Raw genomic sequence first — 18,886 nt, 5'->3', positions numbered from 1 at the left:
CACGTTTGTTGTTGAAACGCCGACCACGACCTCGGTTGGTCTGGTTTCTCCTTCCCGAATATTCTACCGCCGTAGCATTCACTTCGGGAAATGCCTTGGCTCCCGTAGGTCGGGAATTATGGTTTTTGATTAGTAACTCATCGTTCTTTTCAGCCAACATGAGTGTTACCATCAATTCAGAAAATTTGGTGTACCCACATTTTCTGTAAATTCGGGATAAGACGTTGTGTTCTTTGTGGAAAGTATTGTATGTCTTGTCAAGCATTTCTGCTTCGGTGACAGGGTTACCACAATATTTTAATTGTGCAACTATCCTTAAGATAGTGGAATTGTAATCTCTAACCCTTTGGAAATCCTGAAACCTGAGGGTTTTCCACTCTTCAAGAGCGTGAGGGAGATTGATTTCCTTTTGATTATCGAATCTGTCTTTCAAGGCTTGCCATAGTACGGCTGGATCCTCAACGTCTCCATAGTCGTGAGTTAGATTCTCATCTAAGTGCTTCTTCAGGAAGATTATCGCTTCGGCTATATGCTCGGGTGGCGATTTGTTACCGACTTTTATCGCTTCGGTTATCTTTTTTATTACAAGATAGGGTTTCACATTTGTGACCCATCTGACATAGTTTTCGCCGGTTACTTTCAGAGCCGGGAACTGGAGTTTCTCGATGTTTGCCATTTGTATTTCTAAAACACAAAATAATAATTTTATTAGAACTTCATAATTTAAAAACCGTTTACATTAATCATACATGCAATTACAAAGAGAAGCGATGTAAAGAAAAGTAAACCGATATTCATCCTAAATTCTCTTGGAGTAAATTCTCCAACGGATAAACCATAAATAGAAACACAAATAAAAATGGCACATAAAAACAAAAGTGCGCGAATCATCTTTCTTGAAAAAAAATCGGAGGAGAGCGATTTGAAATTTTTGAGAGAAGATGAAATGTTTTGGATGAAGAAATGGAGTGAAAATGAGTTGTATTTATAGATGAAAATTACTGTTCATGACCGTTGGAGAAAGGGGAAATTTTTGAAAAAAAATCTTTGTGACCGTTGGGTTAAATCGAGTGCACTAAAAATCAGTCTGAAAATATCGTATTAAACAGTCAATCAAATCTATAAAATTTCATAAAAGTAAAAATTATAGCAATGAAATATTTATGATATGACAACAAATCATGCGACGGCTCAGCCGATCAATGCAGAGTAATAAATAAATTATACGGCGGCTCGGCCGACCAATTAATAACAAACACAATATAAGGCGGCTCGGCCGACCAATAAATAACAAACACAATATAAGGCGGCTCGGCCGACCAATAAATAAATTAAATTAATAGTAGATAATATAGGCGGTATTCCGGCCATTATAACATGATATAAATAATAGTAGAGGCGGTATACCGACCATTATAACAGGGTATAAATGATACAAATAAATTTTACCGAATCGCAGAGTGATCGTGCTGATAACGTGTTATAAAAAAACTAGAATTTTATTGTATCGAAGAAATTTAAATAAGGGCAAAATTTTATACCCGTAGGAGAAGATAACACTGATAACAAGAGATGATGTGTTATTAGAAGAAGAAGGAATAGTGTGTTTATAAACGATCGAAACGATCGTTTATATAGAAGAGAAATTAACTGTGCAAATAGTGCAACGGGCCCCACATCCTTTATAATTTTCAACATATGCGGCTCATAACAAACGTTACGTATTTCTATTTTGAGTATGCAAATATTCCACGTGCTCACTAATTTTCTTATGGATGAAACCATTCCATAAAAAGTCATAGAAGTGACTTTATGAACCTCTTATCTCTTTGGTTGATTTAATTTTGATGCATATAACAGGTGTCGCTTTCGTTCCTGCAGATATAATTTCTTATAAGTTTGTAATGATTATGAAATGTTGTGTATTTCTTGATTAATCAGATGAGAAATCTATACGAGAAGTAAATTTGCTTATTTGTCACATTCTCCATGATTTTAGAGCTGAGTCATTAGTTTTAATAAATAATTTTAATTAAAATATAATTCATTATTTATCTGATTACAAATTAATATTATAAAATTATCTCAAAACAATAAATGGAAAACGTTTTTGAAAAAAAGAAGAAGATAATTCACTTATTTATTTTGTGTTCATCTACATATTTATGTCTTATTCACTAATTTTTATAATTAGTAGTATATATACATATAATAATTAGATTTATCATTATACTAAAATATTAAAAATAGGTTTATAAAAAGTATCAAAATTTGATTGATATTTGTTTGTAAATGTAATATGTCATGGAATGTGTTTTCTAAGTTATTAAATTTATTTTAGTATTTAAAGTGTAATATGTCATGGAATATGTTTTCTAAATATTAAATTTATTTTAGTATTAAAATACTAAAAAATATATATATAAGTAATAACAATAAATTTTATTTATATTTGTTTGCTATTCGTGATTTTCTAAATATTTTTTATTGGGAATAGAATTATCTTTTTAAAATATTTTCAAAATATCTGTATCCAAAATAGAATATTTTCAAAATACTAATTTAAAATTAACTCTACTTACTTTTTTTCAAGAATTTCAGAGAATTATAACTTTGTTTAAATTACCATTTATTCAAAAGACTATTATGTAAAGAAAAATGTGATTCTATTTTTATAGAAAAATGTATTTTCCAAATTACTTCTTTTATTTATAGTTATTAAAGTTTGAAAGTTAAAAGACCATTTTGAAAATAAAAAATTATTTTTTATACTAAAAAGTATTATATATTTAGAAAAAATAGCATGTCTCTATTTTAAATGAAAAATAGAGATTGACTATAACATATTTTTCCCTCTGTTATAGCATTTAGAATTGAATATAAGAATAGATAACAAATGTTCTTATCTTATACATTATATATTCATGTTTTATTTGTTAACATATTTAAGTATGTATTCAGTTATTATGGGAGGTATTTTACAATATAATTATAAATTCAATCATTTTATTTATTTTGATTAATATAATATGTAAAGTTGGGTTAGGTTGAACAATTTTTTTTTTTGATTTATTTTAAGATTTTGTAGGTTTTGGTAATTTCAATGATTTAGTTTAATAACATCACTTTGTATTAGCAGCTATATATATTTTTCTTTAATTATGTAGTTGATTATAAATTAATATAATAAAAATTGTTTAAGGATAATAACCTATTTTAAAATAATAGTATATTGACATTGTTATCGAAAAATAATGTTTTAAGATTAATAAAAGATAAAAACTAAAAAATTAAAAGATTCATAAAAGTATTATAAATTTAATGTCTGACTTCAAAATTTTGATCTTTAAATTTAATAGTACATTTGTTAATAAATATCTATAAAAAAAATTATGGCCGCATGTGCGGGCAAAACACCTAGTTATGATATTGGTTAGGATTAGTTTGATTTTTCTCTTATACACATGATTTTTGTCAAAAAAACACAAGCATGATTTATTTAAGAGTAATTGGTAAGATTGCACCTTAACGACCAACTAATTTGCGGAATACACTTAATTTGGAAACTATTTTTTGCGGACCATTTTACCCTTCAACGGAGCGTGCAGCCTAAAGGCAGTAGACTTGCGCCGCGTGTGTTTTGTGTCGGAGGCCCCTTTTCAACCCATTGGGTAATAGTGTGGCTCACGCCTGTTTTGATCAGCATCCTCACTTGCACCCCCACTCCCTGACCACATCTGAAGGCTGAACATTGGCCCTCCACCTATTCCAGGCTCAGTCATAATGCCCTTGCCCTTGTTAGTAGACCTCTCGGAGACGTCATTGCTGGTAGCTAATGAACAAGTTAACCGTAAATGAGTTAGTTAACGCTACAACGCCACCGTTAAACATTAAGTAAACAACGTGATACCTATGGCCATAGTTAGACCAGCGTCTGGTTGTTGTTCAGTAGGCACCTCTTCAAGTCGGATCATACCTTCAGCATTTGGAGTGAAAACTTCCATTTCATCCGTTGAATCAGTCTCCGAGGACACTTCATCAACCACCTCCAGTGGATGCAATATCTCTCGCTTTGTCAAACGCCCAACGGTCCTTCGGATTTCCACCATCTGCTCACTGCTGCAGATGGTCATCAACCTCTCTTCGCTAACTTGGAGATAACCTCCCGATCGGAAACCTTAACATATAAGAACATAGGTTAGCACCTAACTATACAACTTAACAACTAAAATAATGGGTATCACACCACCAACCTCTCCATGGGATGGGTTTCGGTGGAACAACATCAGTTCCGTCTTCGGTTAAGCCGAACTCCTCCCTCCGCATTTGGCTGTAACGCGCCATGTCCACGTTTCCATACGTCACGCACAACGTCAAGTTAGCGAAGTCCATTCTCACCGCCATGAAGAGCTCCACATCTTTGTCATCTAGTATGTCAACAGGCGGTGTGGTGTAGTCTTCAGGAACTTTCATCCACTCAGGGAAGTCATAGGTCAAAGCCACAGGCTCGGTATGGTGTATTGGGTATTTACCCCTCACCATAGCCACCAATTCCTCGTAAGACTCATTCTCCTTCGACACAAGATCATATTTCACATCGACGTGATTTATATCGAACCTCCACGTACCATGGGGAAGTCTTTGCAAGTCGCCAACAACAACTCTCACCAGGTGCCCCATTGTTGAACTTGTACAAGCTCTGTGGTTGCTGGAAACAAATACATAACATATATTGTTAATCTCAACTCAACATCAGCCCAACTAAGTTAGTTAACAACTAGCCAAATATGAAGATACAAGTATTTTAACATGATTACATATGACAAATATCTTACCTTTCCCCTAAGAGATAACGAACACTGTCAAACGAGTTCCTAACCTCAAAACTCTTAATCACAGTTTCCGTTTTCACTTAATCTCCCATACAAACCTCTCACCCCTCTGCTAACTATATATATTCTTATCTATAAACCCTAGTACCAATCACATAAACCAATACGCATCCACCATTACACTTACCGAAGCAATTGTCATCATAACCCGTTTTTACCCAGCAGTTCCTCGCCTCCGGCGCCTCTTTGTGTCAGACACGTTCCTCTGAACACGCGAGCTCAAAATCCCGCTTTATCTACTCCCTGACACACGCGCGTCGGACCGCCGAACAAGCGCCAGAGAAAGCAAGGGCAAAATCATCCATTCCTGGTTGAAAGGGTACTCAGTTTGCCCATTCACAAACCCATGGGCATTTCTCAATTTTGGGCCTCTATTGAGGATATTACGCTCATTCACTCTTTATTTAATGGGACTACCTAACGACATATTTGAGTTTAATATTAGGATTAGTTGTTTCTTCTTAACAAGCCCATGAATATTTTAACGGCTTTACAACCTTTGTATTAACTCGATTCGTCGTCACCACAAGAAATGTACACAACTTCTTTATTAACTTGTTTCGTCCTTTGGACGGTCGCCCTGAGTACATGTGGCTGAAGCATGTGCTTCCAGCCATAATTTAGATATGTACTATGTTGGCCTTCAAATTTTTGAAATCTCTGACAGCTTAATTGCTAAAAGGTTAGATTAAGAATGTAGGAGGTGTGAGGTTCGATCTTCTCTTGTGACATTTACATTTTTTTTATTCTTTGTTACTAAATAATAGACTGGAATTTTTTTGTTTCTTCCAGTCCTATATTTCTCCGAGCCGGGCCTCGTCCTCATCATAAGAAATGTAAGCATAATGCCTAATCAAAAGAGATTTCATTAAAATATACTCTCTACGTTGGTTAAATATATAAAAAAAAGAGAGATATAATGAATAAGAAAGTCTTTGAATTTTGGGCTCACTTTCTAGATCATCTTCAATAAGAGTTTTTACGTCAAAAGCAACCAAAAAAGAGATATATGTACATTGGTAATGTGTTGATTATGTTGATGCAGATTTTATTAATATCAGATGTAGTCTAACTGATAAGTTAAAAAGGTGTATTCTCGAAACAAGTAAAAAACGGAAAAGAAGAAGCCAAGACTCAAGTGGAACAGTTGACCAAAAGACTAGTGAGCTCGTAGTGTGATAGTCAAATAGTGAGAGTTGCTTCGCGGTTGCACAGAAGACATACTCGCCTTGGACTAAAGCGGATAAAGCACCAGTTTTAGGCGCCACAATATATAGATGTTAAACGGCGTGCACTATAGAAAGTTTGCAGTGGTTTAATGGTCTTGTGTTTTTGTTCATTACTTTGAGGTGCATAGATCGATGCATGGGTGCAACATTTTTGTTTTTCTGCTTTACGCAACAAAACAAAATAGGTCGTGTCTGAAAGGAGATGCATATAAATGTCAAGAGTCCTAAACTTAATTGTTCTTTATGCAACTTATGGGATCCAATATGGTTGCACATGCGTCTTTCACACTGTTCGGAACCGCACAAGATAAGTTTATGACCAACTGTGTTTGACGTAATTTTCCAAAGATGAGAAAGACACATTTTCCAAAGAAACAAATCACAAGTATGCCAAGCACTAGCCATAAACAACATTTCATTTTCAGAAATAGTTCAATGTTATGAAATATTCACAAAAGCAAACAAATAAAAGCTTTCATTTACACATCCAAAAGAAATTAACCATGGCATTAAAAAAATTCTTCCTTTCTTATTTCCTTCCATCAACCAAATCATCTTCCATCCTTCATTCTTGCTTCACAAATGCACAAAGCAATTAGCCAAAAAAATAAAATATCAAAAGCAGAAATATTCAAAAAAGATTAGTTCACATGATGCTCATTTTCCTACTTATGGTCACACTTTTTAGGCCACTTTAACCCTTGCGTTGCAAACCAGATCTTGAGCATGTGTGATTGTGCTCTTAAGATTTTTTTTTATCTTCTTTACCAATAACAAGATACCTAAACCTCTTCTGATCCAAAAGGATTGTCTTCCTATGGTTTTGATCATCTTTCTTTCTTCTTCATTTCTATGTTCCATCTTTCTTTCCTGCTTCACAAATACACACAAAACAACATTTAGCCAATAAACAAAAATTAGAAGCAGAAATATTCCAAAAGACTGATTTATTTGTTTCTACTTCTTGGTCACACTTCTAGGCCACTTCAACTCTTGTTTTGAAAACCTCTAGTGACTTTTGTCAAGAACAACATACTTAAACCAATTCTTATCCAAAAATTTCACCAGATACAGAGCATGTGTGATGGTGTCCTGAAGATTCTTCTTTAGAAAAATCTTCCACACCAAGGGGAGGGATGCAACGGCTGAGTATTGCGTTTATTGTTACTTCTGTTTGTGCATCTGGAAAAGATCTTAGAAGATAGATCGCATGCTTGATGAAGTATGGTGTCTTCATCCTAGCAAGAGCATAAACTACAACTTTGTAGTGGTGAGATTCAGATTGAATTCCACGACTCCACATGTACTGAATGGCTTGAATCTCCTTGTCGGGTTTACATGCAAGAAAGAATCTCAATGCCTTCTCGGAATCATGTCACGAGTAGGTAGTTATCATCTGGTTGTAGAGAAACACTCTTTTACTTTATGCATTCTGAAAAATTCTCTCACAGTCTACCAAAGAATAGTCTGCTGATTGTAGATACAATCCCATGAGCCTTGAGAGATTCATTCGTCTTCTCCCATTCTTGTTATGAAAGCTAAAACATGAACCTTTGAGAATTCCATCCCATGAGCCTTGAGGTAGAAGATTACTATACACCAAATCAAAAGGGTTCATGCTTTAGTTTTTAGATTTTGAATTTTAGATTTCTACTTAATATCAACACACAATAATAAAACATTGAGCTATATTGATTTAATCATGAAATTCTTGATTGGTTACAAACATATATACACATATATAATCTGGTTGTATAATAATATGTATTGGATGTTGGGTGTAATAGTACCAGCAGAATATAGTTTAGATAGATAGTCACCACTAATCTTAGATTCTTAAATATTGCATATTAATCATCTCAATTGAAGACCACCTCAATTTTATATTTTAGATTTCTACTTAATATCAACACACAGTAATAAAATATTGAGCTATATTGATTTAACCATGAAATTTCTTGATTGGTTACAACCATATATACACATATATCATCTGGTTGTATAATAATATGTATTGGATGTTGGGTTTAATAGTATCATCAAAACCATAGTTTAGATAGATCGTCACCACTAATCTTAGATTCCTAAATATTACATATTACATCATCTCAATTGAAGACCACCTCAATTTTATAATTTTTGGCCACAAAATTTTGTCTTTCCAATTGGTTTTGATAATAACTTTTCGAAATAAAAATTATATACGTCAAGATAAAGGAAAACGTTCACTATGTTTGTACAAAATTTACTCACAAATTGCAATGAGTTCCACACAAAAAAACATAATGCAATCTTTAATTTCCTAAGCAACTACAAAAAAATTGACACAACCATAAATCATTGTCATTTCCTCTCATATTATTGACAACCTAACAAATTATCAGTTCTCTTATTAATCCAGTCAAAATTAATTATCTGAATCAAGTCTCTCGGTTTACAATAATTTGATATATACAATGATACTGCATTTAATTAAAAAAAATCAGTTGACAAGATAATAATATTCAAGCCACACACATAAAAAACAATAACATGTCACTAAATCTACTTTTTTTGGTTTCAAATAATCATTTACCATCGTCATTTGATTGTGATTTTTTCAAACTATCTAATTTATAAGTCCACTAGTTATTTTTTCAAGCTATCTAAGTACTTTAGTTTATGTTGGCAAAGAAAGGGTAACTTCAAATATTATGTTATAAATAGTTAATTTTTTTAAGTGACATTGATTAGATGTTAATTGTTTTAATAGCTTTATTTATTTTGTCATTAGTAAATTTTCTAGCAATTTTGATCTGAACCTTTTAACACTAAACCAAAAAAAAAATGTAATCTTTTCAGAATCAAAATCCGGCAAATAAGTTTGTAACGATTATGAAATGTTGTGTCTTTCTTGATTAATCATATGAGAAATTATGATATTGGAGAGGATTGGTTTTCTGTTTACTCTAGTTATTACCCATGATTTATTTAATGGACCTGCTCAGTGAAGGATTAGAATTTAATATTAGACTTAATTGTTTCTTCTTAACAGGCCCATGAATATTTTATGGCTTTACAACTTCTTTATTAACTCCGTTTCGTCGTTACCACAAGAAATGTAAACAAAATCCATCATAAGAAGAGATTCCATTAAATTAACAAAAGAGGCATCAGCTCTATTTCCCTCAGTAGACACTAATCTCCTCTGGTTTGATTTTAGAGTTCCGTTATACTGACGTCAGGAGGCATCCACACTTCTAAAGGGTCTTTATGAATGATATACGTTTCAAACATTTGTAGTAGTCAGTGTTTTGTGAATTTTGGCTTTCTTTTGTTTTACTCTCTTTGTGGATTGAATAAAAAAGAGAGATAATGAATAAGATAATATTTGAATTTTAGGCTCACCTTCCAGATCATGTTCATGAAAAGGTTTCAAGTCAAAAGCAACCAAAAGGAAGATATATGCTAAATTGGTAATGTGTTGATTATGTTATACAGATTTTATTAATATCAGTAGTCTAGCTAGTAAGGTGATAAGCTACAAAAGGTGTATTTTCGAAAGAAGTAAAAGACATAAAAGAAGAAGAAGTTAAGACTCAAGAGAGTGGTTGACCAAGACTAGTGAGCTCGTAGTGGGATAGACTGATAGTGAAAGTGGCTTAGTGTTTGCAAAGGAGATGCAGATAAATGTCAAGAGTCCTAAGCTCATTTGTTCTTTATGCTTTTTTTTTTTTTTTTTTTATAACTCTGGTATCTGGGCAGTCACATTCCCAACTATCCCCCGAAAGGGATCCAGCGCCCCAACGGAAGTGATGTTAAATCCGTTGTGGCCAAGGCTCGAACCCGGGTGGCGGGCAGCACAGCTGTACCTCCTTTACCACCAAGCTACGAGCGCTTGGTTTTGTTCTTTATGCTTTATTTGTCGTTAGTAGCTATGGGACTTTGTTGATCGCCATGAGATCATCCTGACTCACGAACATCGTTACTCACAAACATCATTACTCACTAACAATGGCTGATCTTGATTGATGAACGAACAGCCTAAATAAAAGCAAAAAATGTCCCATATATCAATTAACATATAGCTCAATCACTTAAATAAAACAAGACCAACATAATTAGACCTTCCTCGGGTGAAGTCACTATCCAGTAATGAAGCATTTGAATTTTGACACATCCATATATCATTGTCATTTCTCTCGTATTACTGACAAATTACTTAGTTCCCATTTTAATCAAATCAAAATTCAAAATCTGAATCAAATCTCTTCATTCTTATTTATATCTACATTTACTTAGTTTTTGATTATTGGTTTCTCTGTTTACAATACTTAGATATATACAATGAGAGACTGCATTTAATTAAAAATCAGCAATGACAAGATAATAATATTCAAGCCACACACATAAAAACAAAAACAAATCACTAAAATCTAAAATTTCTTGAGTTTCAAATAATCATTTTACAATATTCTTTTAGTTGTGACTTTTTCAAGCTATCTAATTTATTAGCCCACTAGTTATTTTTAAGCTATCTAAGTATTTTATTTTATGTTGGCAAAAAAAAGAGTAAACTTCATTTATTATGCTATAAATAGTTAATTGTTTAATTTACATTGATTAGATGTTAAAAAAAAAAATCATTAGCTTTGTTTGTTTTTTCATCGGTAAATTTATTAGCACTCTCATTTACAAAAGAAAAGGTCATTAGCAATTTTGATCTAAACTGTTATGACACAAAATAAATAAAAAATCGTAATTTTTTCAGAAACAAAAACCGGCAAGTTAACATTCTTGTCTTTTATATTTATATATATGATAAAGAGAAGGCCTATTAAGGCACATTGTTTTGAGCTTATAAGCCCAGTACAAAACGGGTCTGGCCCAATTGTTTTAGAACTTTAGTTAAACCACGAGAGAAAAATTACGCGTGTTGGGGAGCTTAGTCGTCGAGCCATATCTGCATCATCGCGGAGGAGAGAGCCGGGGAGGAGTACCGAAAGGAGGAGATCCGGTTTTTGATGAGAGCGATAGTGGAGGTGCTGAGTGAATCAGCGCTACGAAATTCGTTTTTGTGAATTCTTGAGTTTCTCTCCGTCCATAGCGTATAGATTGCAGCTTGCCAAGCCAAGAGTGATAGCAAACGCAGGTGCTTCGGTGAAGAGAGTGACTGCATGTAGGAGATTGATTGGTCCCAAGGTCTAATCGCAGGTACTCTAGCCTTCCTTGCCAGTGGGTTCCAAACAAAGTAGGAGAAGTTACAGTCGAAGAACAAGTGATCTCTCGTTTCTAGAAAGGAGTTGCAGAGCACACACGTTGGATTAGTTTGGAGTCCCCAGTTAATCATTCGGTCTTTCGTAGGGCAGCGGTTGAGATTGACCAGCCAAGTGAGGAAGTTGTGTTTGGGAATACCCCTAGCTATCCAAACAGCAGGAGACCAAGGAACCACAGGCTTGTGATCTCTTATAAGTTTGTAAATCATACATGTTGAGTAGCGGTCTGTAACCTTTCCAAGCGGTGACCAAACCACTGTTTCCTCTGAGTCTGTGAGAGTTACTATTGTTAGGTAAGCGTGGAGAGCCAATTGATCCTCAGACCGCGGCGAAGGCAAGGACCATACTCCATCATTGCAGAGGTCAGAGATCATTGAGTTTGGTCTTGTACCTAGAGTAGAAGAGCGGAGGTTTAAGAACAAGTTTAATCTCCCAAAGGGGCTCCAATTGTCCGTCCAGAAGCGAGTGTTTCTGCCATTCCCCACCTCCACATTGATCCATCTGTAAGCCAGTTCTCTTACTCTTAGAAGTTTCTTGACTGAGTGAGAGTGAGACTGTTTTTCCTTTAATGTCCAGAAAATTCTCTTGCAGTTGCGCAGGATGATTTTGACGAATCAAGCCACCCAGATTGAACCTGTCCGGAAGAAGAGAAACCAGACGAGCTTGATAGAGCATGCTTTGTTCCAATAATGTAAGTCCCTGATACCCAATCATCCTTCTTCCTTTGGCAGAACAACAGTTTCCCAAGATACTCTAGCTGTGTACTGACCTTCTGTCGATCCTTTCCATAGATATGCTCCGCAGATAGAATTAATGATTTTTATGCACTGCTTAGGGATAGTAAACGTATAGCACCAAAGGATGACAATTTGAAACGCTTAATTTCTACAACAACAAAGGATGACAATTTGAAACGTAGAGCACAAAAAAAGCAAACTTCTCTTCCTACAGAGACTGCTTCTCTTGTCGAAGAATCAAGCGTTCCAACTGCTTCCAAGCTTTCTACTACCAGCAGCAATGCTGGATCTGCAACAATCCAGAACAGATCTGAGATTACTGAAACTAACACTGTTCACGTGAACAGTTCAGTAGATACTTTCCAAGGGTTTACCATTCTCCCACCCAAAAAATCCACTCCACCACTTCCAAACTACTCCCTTGCAAGTCAAACAACTAAACCCTTACCCTCTCCTACCCCACCAAAAGCTTCCCGAAAAACTATTATCCCTCTCCTTCCTCGTTCTAACGTACCCCCTCCTGAAACAGCCTTAGACCCAAACAAATCACCTCCTCCCCTCCCAACTAAAACCCCAGAAGCCCCTACTAAAACATGGGGCAAGAGAGCGAGCTACATTGCTGACAAGTATTTGAAACGACTAGCTCCAAAATCTTACTCGGAAGCAGGCATTCCTCAAGTGACAGTGCCTGATGAAGTCTTCCAAAGAGGTGCAGAGATGCACAAAGAGTTCATTGTTGGGTCGTTCTTGGCAAAAATGCCATCATACCAAGCGATTCAAAGTGTCCTCAACTTCCTTTGGGGGAAAGGGCATAAACTCGACATTAGAACCAACCTGCAAGAAAGAACAATTCTTGTGTGAATCCCAAATGAGTTCATCAGGAAGAAAGTGTTGGAAAAAGGCTTTGGTATGTAGGAATAGCAATGTTCCAAGTCTCACCGTGGACATCATCCAAAGAAGCAGCTCCCATTGACTTCTCCTCTATTCCTCTTTGGGCTCACCTGACTGGACTGCCTCTCGATCTTAGAATCCTGGAAGGATTAAGCTTCGCTGCAGGGTTGATTGGAGAACCAAAGGAGACGGATGAATTCACAAGAAACATTACTGATGTCAATCTCGCACATGTGAAGGTTGAAGCAGACTTAATTTCACCCCTTCCTGACCTGATTGAACTCAAGAGAACGAGTGGAGAAATTTTTCAAGTCTCTGTTCATATCTTTGGATCCCTCCAACCTGCTCTCATTGTAGCCAACTTGGTCACATTCAGAAGGATTGCCTCACTTCCCCACAAGAAAACATCCCACCTAAATCCCAGCCTAAAACACAAACTGCGCCTTCGTCATCAACTGAACCTACCCATGAGACCCCTCCTGTGATCCCTTCTCCACAGGAGCAAAACACTCCAGTGATCCCTGAATCAGATTTTGAAACTGACTTAATGGAGATTTCTCTCTCCTGTCCAAACCGCTCTTCCCCATGCAACCATAGAACCCCGTCATACTATCACCCTTGCCTCACCCTCTCCTTCACCCGACTTTGATGAGCCCCATACCATTGTATTCACCTCCCAGCCTGCTGAAGCTCCTGTTGTTGTAGCTCTCTCAGCCCAAACCCCTAGAAGAGCTACTCCTTTCAAACATAAAGTCACCCACAAAAAACTTTTTGCCTCCCAATTCCAAAAAATATCCACCAATAACCCTTTTGCCATCCTTGACCCAGCCCTTTTTAATTCTACAAACAAACATCACCTTTCCTTCGACCCGATCCAACCTCCTACACCTGCTGATTCTGTTGGTTCTCTTCTACCTCAAGAAGAGAATCCGAGCAATCATCTATGAGTAACAAAGCCTTTGATGACAATTTGAAACGCTTAATTTCCACAAATACATAAGATGACTGATCATCTCCAACTAACATATTCACACTTGACCTGAACTTAGAAAACAGAGATTTGAGAAGTTTTCCTCCGGGTTCTTAGACATTAAAGCTCAAATATATGTTTATGAATAGAGTCAATTTTTTGAATTTAGTATTTGACTTAATTGTTTCTTCATAACAGGACCATGGATATATTACGGCTTTACAACTTTTTTATTAACTCTTTTTTGCCACCTCAACGTATAATCAGAAGAGATTTCCATTTATATAACGCAACTCAACGAGGCATCTACCGTCTATTTCCCCCACTAGACATGTGCCATAATCTCCAATGGTGCTGACATCAGCACCGGACAAACAGTACTCCTCCTCTGTGGCTCTGTCTCTTGACTTTCCTAACGGTGAGCTTTGTTTGTGTGTTGTGGGCAAACAACGTTCACGGATTTGACGTAGTTTTTGGAGTCGTGGTCTCTAAAGACCGAACCTTCTGAACCTCTTTGACTCAGGGTTTCAAGCGGTTTAGGAATCCATGCAGTGCCCTAGGAGATTAAGCCTCGTCGCTCCTGTCTAAAACGTAGAGAGCAAAGACACAACAAACAATTATTGGTCCCATGTATAGGAGATATGATTATTTTGGAAACATACATTAGTGTTTGCATGTTTTTTTTTTCCGGAAGTACTCATTTTATTAGATAGCTTAAAGGCCGAACGGGCTACCAATAAAAGGGACTAAACTACAAAACCCCAGAAATAAAGCAGAGAAACAAACCCTGTTAGAAAGGAGAGAGCCATGTACCAAGAAGAGCTGTGACGTGGGAGGAAGTAATATAGCGATTTGTTCTCGATAGAGGGTCAAGCTTAAGCTTGATGGTGTCCTCAATATCAGAGATAATCACATCTGGAGGTCTGGCTACAGAAGAGTGAAGTCTAGCATTGCGCTCTTTCCATATGGAGTACATCGAGGCTTGGTAAAAGAGTCTACAGATGAGCGTTATGTGTTGGTCCGTTGAAGGCCGAGCAAGACACTCCAAAATGGCTTCAAAGGACTGAGGAGGGTGGAGATTAACCCGATTGATAAAGTGTTGCCAAACAGAGGAGCTGAAAGAACACTGAAAGAAGAGGTTTTCCCTAGATTCAGCGCAATTGGCACAAAGGACATAGGAAGCAGGTATGTCAAGCCCCCATTGTCTCATCCTATCTCTAGTTTCCAGACGATGTCGGACATTAACCCATGTGAAGAAGGTGTGCTTCGGAATGTGATCCGAAAACCAGACTTGCCATGTCACCTCTGGACCGGGAGGATAGAGATGATTCCAAGTACTGGCATGTATGTTAGCAAAGACACATCCAAATATTTTCTAACATCCATATAAGTTACACATGCAATGCAGATTGGTACGTGAAAGTCCTTAGACTTGTTTTTGTTGAGACAAGGAGTCGCGCATGGAACGACCCGTTCAAAAGTTTGAGGATGAGAGCAACAAAGTCAGGGTAATTACACGAGAAAGCTCGTGGGACGATATCTCTATGCATCATCATCACGCAGTGAACATGTCTCTCGTCAAGACCAAGCTCCTCCAGAATCTTTTCACCACCACAAGATACAAACGGTGAACCAAACGTGACCACATGTTTCATGGCTTTAAAACTAATTAACGAGTTCATGAGCAGCACATCAGGTTCATTATTAACGAGAGTTACCTTCAATAGAGTGACGTGAAACTGAAAGTTAGCTCTATAGCCGTGTTCGAGACAAATGCTCGATTATTTCGGGTAGAAACTGTTCGTATATTCCTTTTGTTGCCTCTCATAGATTCCTCTGTGGACTAATACATCGTATCCTGTAATGACCATATTAAAACCCGAAGACCATGATTATCGGTAAAACTCCAAATGGGATCCTTAAGAATTTTTTTTTCTTTTTGTTTTCTAAAAAAAATAATAATAATTAAAAAATAAACCAATCTCGGGCTGCCACGTGTCGGTGAGGTTCGCAAACAGTGCAAAAACTCCCCAAAGAACGATCTTTATTTCGTAATTTTGGGGACTGATTTTTAAAATTTTTGTGGGATCCACGCGTCAGTGGGGCTAACAAACGGTTCATAAACCTCCTTTAGAAACCAGCGCTTAGAGCATGATTATTAAAGATTCTTAGGGTGAGTTTCTTACCGGAATATAAGAATTCATCTCTTAACTTTTAACTAAAAAAAACTAAGAATCTCACTCTAAGAACCCTAATAATCATTGCTCTAATGCCTCTCAGTAAAAACCAAACCTAAGAGCACCCTTTTATCGGTTAAAACTGCAGTTGATTTCAGCAATTAAATTTTATTTATTTTTAATTAACCAATATGAAAGCTGACACTTGGTTAATGGAGTTTCTCCTAATGTTCCTAAACATCTAATTTGAGAACCGTATTTGACTGTCTTTCTATCTTTTTACCTTTTTTGATTATTTTTAATCTTGAAAACTTATCTTAGACACCTCCATCTAAATAACCAAATTGAACCATAAATGGACATCCCTAACATAATTCACTATCTTTACCTCAAACTTAGTTGGCCCGAAGAAGAGGGTTTCTTTAAAGAATCAGATCCCTAATTATAACATCGATGACCACATTAAAGAGATTATAATCCGAGAAAACAGAGGATTTCATTGAGAGCCCATGCCGATTGACTTTTCTTTGTAAAAAGTCAAATGGTCAATAAATATTTGAATTTAGATATGATATGTCATACACTCATACTCATTTAAAATGTAATATCTATTATTATTATTATTATTTTATTAATCTGGAAGTATCCCAGAACCATAGAGAGATCCAGACTAATCTCCAAGAGGAGCTGCAGTCCACGGATAGACTATCTCTCCGGATATTCAAATGGACTCTAAAGCATAGGTTCATATCCGTGTTAGATGACCATGATAATTGTGACTTAGTTTTGCGCAGCAGGTGGATCGAACTCGTCTCTTTACCACTCGACCACAATCACCCGGTCTGTAGTATCTATTATTGTTAAGAAAATAGTTTGGAAAACTCTAGATTGGAAGCTTTAGATGACAGTGACAAATTTATAAAGCCCTGAACTAAAAACAGTCAACAATGCTCTGTATGCATGATTTAATTTGAGAGAAAGTTAGGTTTAAGCTTATTATACAATTATCTGAAAATGATGTACATCGCATTGCATATGAACACTTTGAAGGGCCAACACTAACAAAAGAACACATACCTAACTCACCGGGAATAATAAATAACATAACATTGATCTTCATAAGATTTGTTTCATCAACATATCCACAATTAAAATCGAATATGCGAATAGGCGAATAATAATAACTAGTTATATGTCACTGGACCCATAATAATAAATTAAAAATATTAAAAAAACTAGAGGGGATATATAATGAAGCTGACGTTAATCCTCTGTACATTGCACCAAACTCTCTGCAACTTGTAACCCCATCCTTATCTCATCAAACCTCTTCTTCTTCATAAAGTCTCTAGAATCATCGAATCTTTTAGATTCTCTCCTACTTCTCTTATTATATAAAGAGATACATAAGAACATTAAAACAGAACATCTTTTCTGTAAACGATAATCATCTATCTGAAACATGAACTCGACCATAGCTGCCGATAACGGACGTGTTTCAGGTGGCGCGGCGGAGTTTCTTCAGATTAGATTGAATCATAGACATGATCCCAAGGAGAACCAGTGTTCTTCGGTTCTTGTTAAGCATATCAAAGCCCCTGTTCATCTCGTAAGTCTCTGTTTCTTTATGCAACTTTTCACCAAGATTTGCAAACATATACGGATTCTGATTTGATGATCATCAGGTTTGGTCTCTGGTGAGGAGATTCGATCAGCCACAGAAGTACAAGCCTTTTGTCAGCAGGTGTGTTATGAAAGGTGATGTTTGCATCGGCTGTGTTCGAGAGGTAGACGTTAGATCTGGCCTCCCGGCTACCACTAGCACGGAGAGGTTGGAGTTCTTGGACGATAATGAACACATTCTTGGTATCAGAATCCTTGGTGGTGATCACAGGCTTAAGGTTTATCCCCTTTTCAAAATATAGTCCCATAATAACTAGCCTTTACCACTTTTCAATGAACTAAACCTTCATCTACTGTTATTGCAGAACTACTCATCAGTGGTTACAGTACATCCAGAGATAATAGACGGAAGAGCGGGAACAATGGTAATAGAGTCATTCGTGGTGGATGTACCAGAAGGGAACACCAAAGACGAGACTTGTTACTTCGTGGAAGCACTTATACGATGCAATCTCAAATCTCTGTCCAGTGTTTGCGAAAGAATGGCTGCTCAGGACATGACATGAGTTGTGGACCGGTACTCAAGTGTTTTTCCTCAAATTGTAGAATTGTATAGCAACATTGGTAAGCGAAATTGATCACGTGACATACATACTCTCTGGATTGTAGCCAGAGAGTCCTCTAGTACTCATTTGGGACATCTCCGTAACTGATCCTGAGTGTACTACTTGTATAAGTTATAAATTGTGGCTCTATAATTTCGTAGGAATGTAGCTTTACCTTTCAGTATATATTATTGGATTACAACCAAAACTACACAAAATCTATATTATTCGATACACTGTATGTAAACGCCGGTAAACCGGAATAACATAAACGATTAAATAAAAGCAATGTTAAGGAAAATAGACGAATGTAAGAACGAATACAAGAACGATAAGAAATCGTATTCGCAAACAGACATGGAGTCAAGATATGATCTATTTCCTTAACTCAAAATATTCGCTCCGTCAGTGAGACGGAACTATACGAATATAGAGTCTCATGATACAACCATGGCAAACGAATCACGCCTCACTCGTGATCGCCCTATCGAACTATAAACTCTACGA

At 36.2% G+C, this 18,886-nt stretch overlaps 2 protein-coding genes across 2 annotated transcripts; one reads left to right on the top strand and one right to left on the bottom strand.

The window, feature by feature from the left end:
* Nucleotides 1-14,764: 14,764 nt before the first annotated feature.
* LOC125588462 lies at nucleotides 14,765-15,629 on the bottom strand. Its single transcript, XM_048759815.1, has 2 exons — nucleotides 15,370-15,629; nucleotides 14,765-15,311 (listed from the first exon to the last, which is right to left on the bottom strand). Exons 1-2 carry the CDS (start codon nucleotides 15,627-15,629, stop codon nucleotides 14,765-14,767), a joined length of 807 nt encoding a protein of 268 aa, XP_048615772.1.
* Nucleotides 15,630-17,413: 1,784 nt separating this feature from the next.
* LOC111206767 (abscisic acid receptor PYL9) lies at nucleotides 17,414-18,565 on the top strand. Its single transcript, XM_048760264.1, has 3 exons — nucleotides 17,414-17,760; nucleotides 17,837-18,052; nucleotides 18,140-18,565. The coding sequence occupies exons 1-3, from the start codon at nucleotides 17,614-17,616 to the stop codon at nucleotides 18,338-18,340; spliced, it is 564 nt and encodes a 187-aa protein (XP_048616221.1). The 5' UTR covers nucleotides 17,414-17,613; the 3' UTR covers nucleotides 18,341-18,565.
* Nucleotides 18,566-18,886: the final 321 nt, after the last annotated feature.

The sequence above is a fragment of the Brassica napus genome, chromosome C6, assembly GCF_020379485.1.
Source record: "Brassica napus cultivar Da-Ae chromosome C6, Da-Ae, whole genome shotgun sequence".
Taxonomy (NCBI): domain Eukaryota; kingdom Viridiplantae; phylum Streptophyta; class Magnoliopsida; order Brassicales; family Brassicaceae; genus Brassica; species Brassica napus.
Note: the sequence above shows the minus strand (reverse complement) of the source record. Positions and strands in the feature narration are given on the sequence as shown.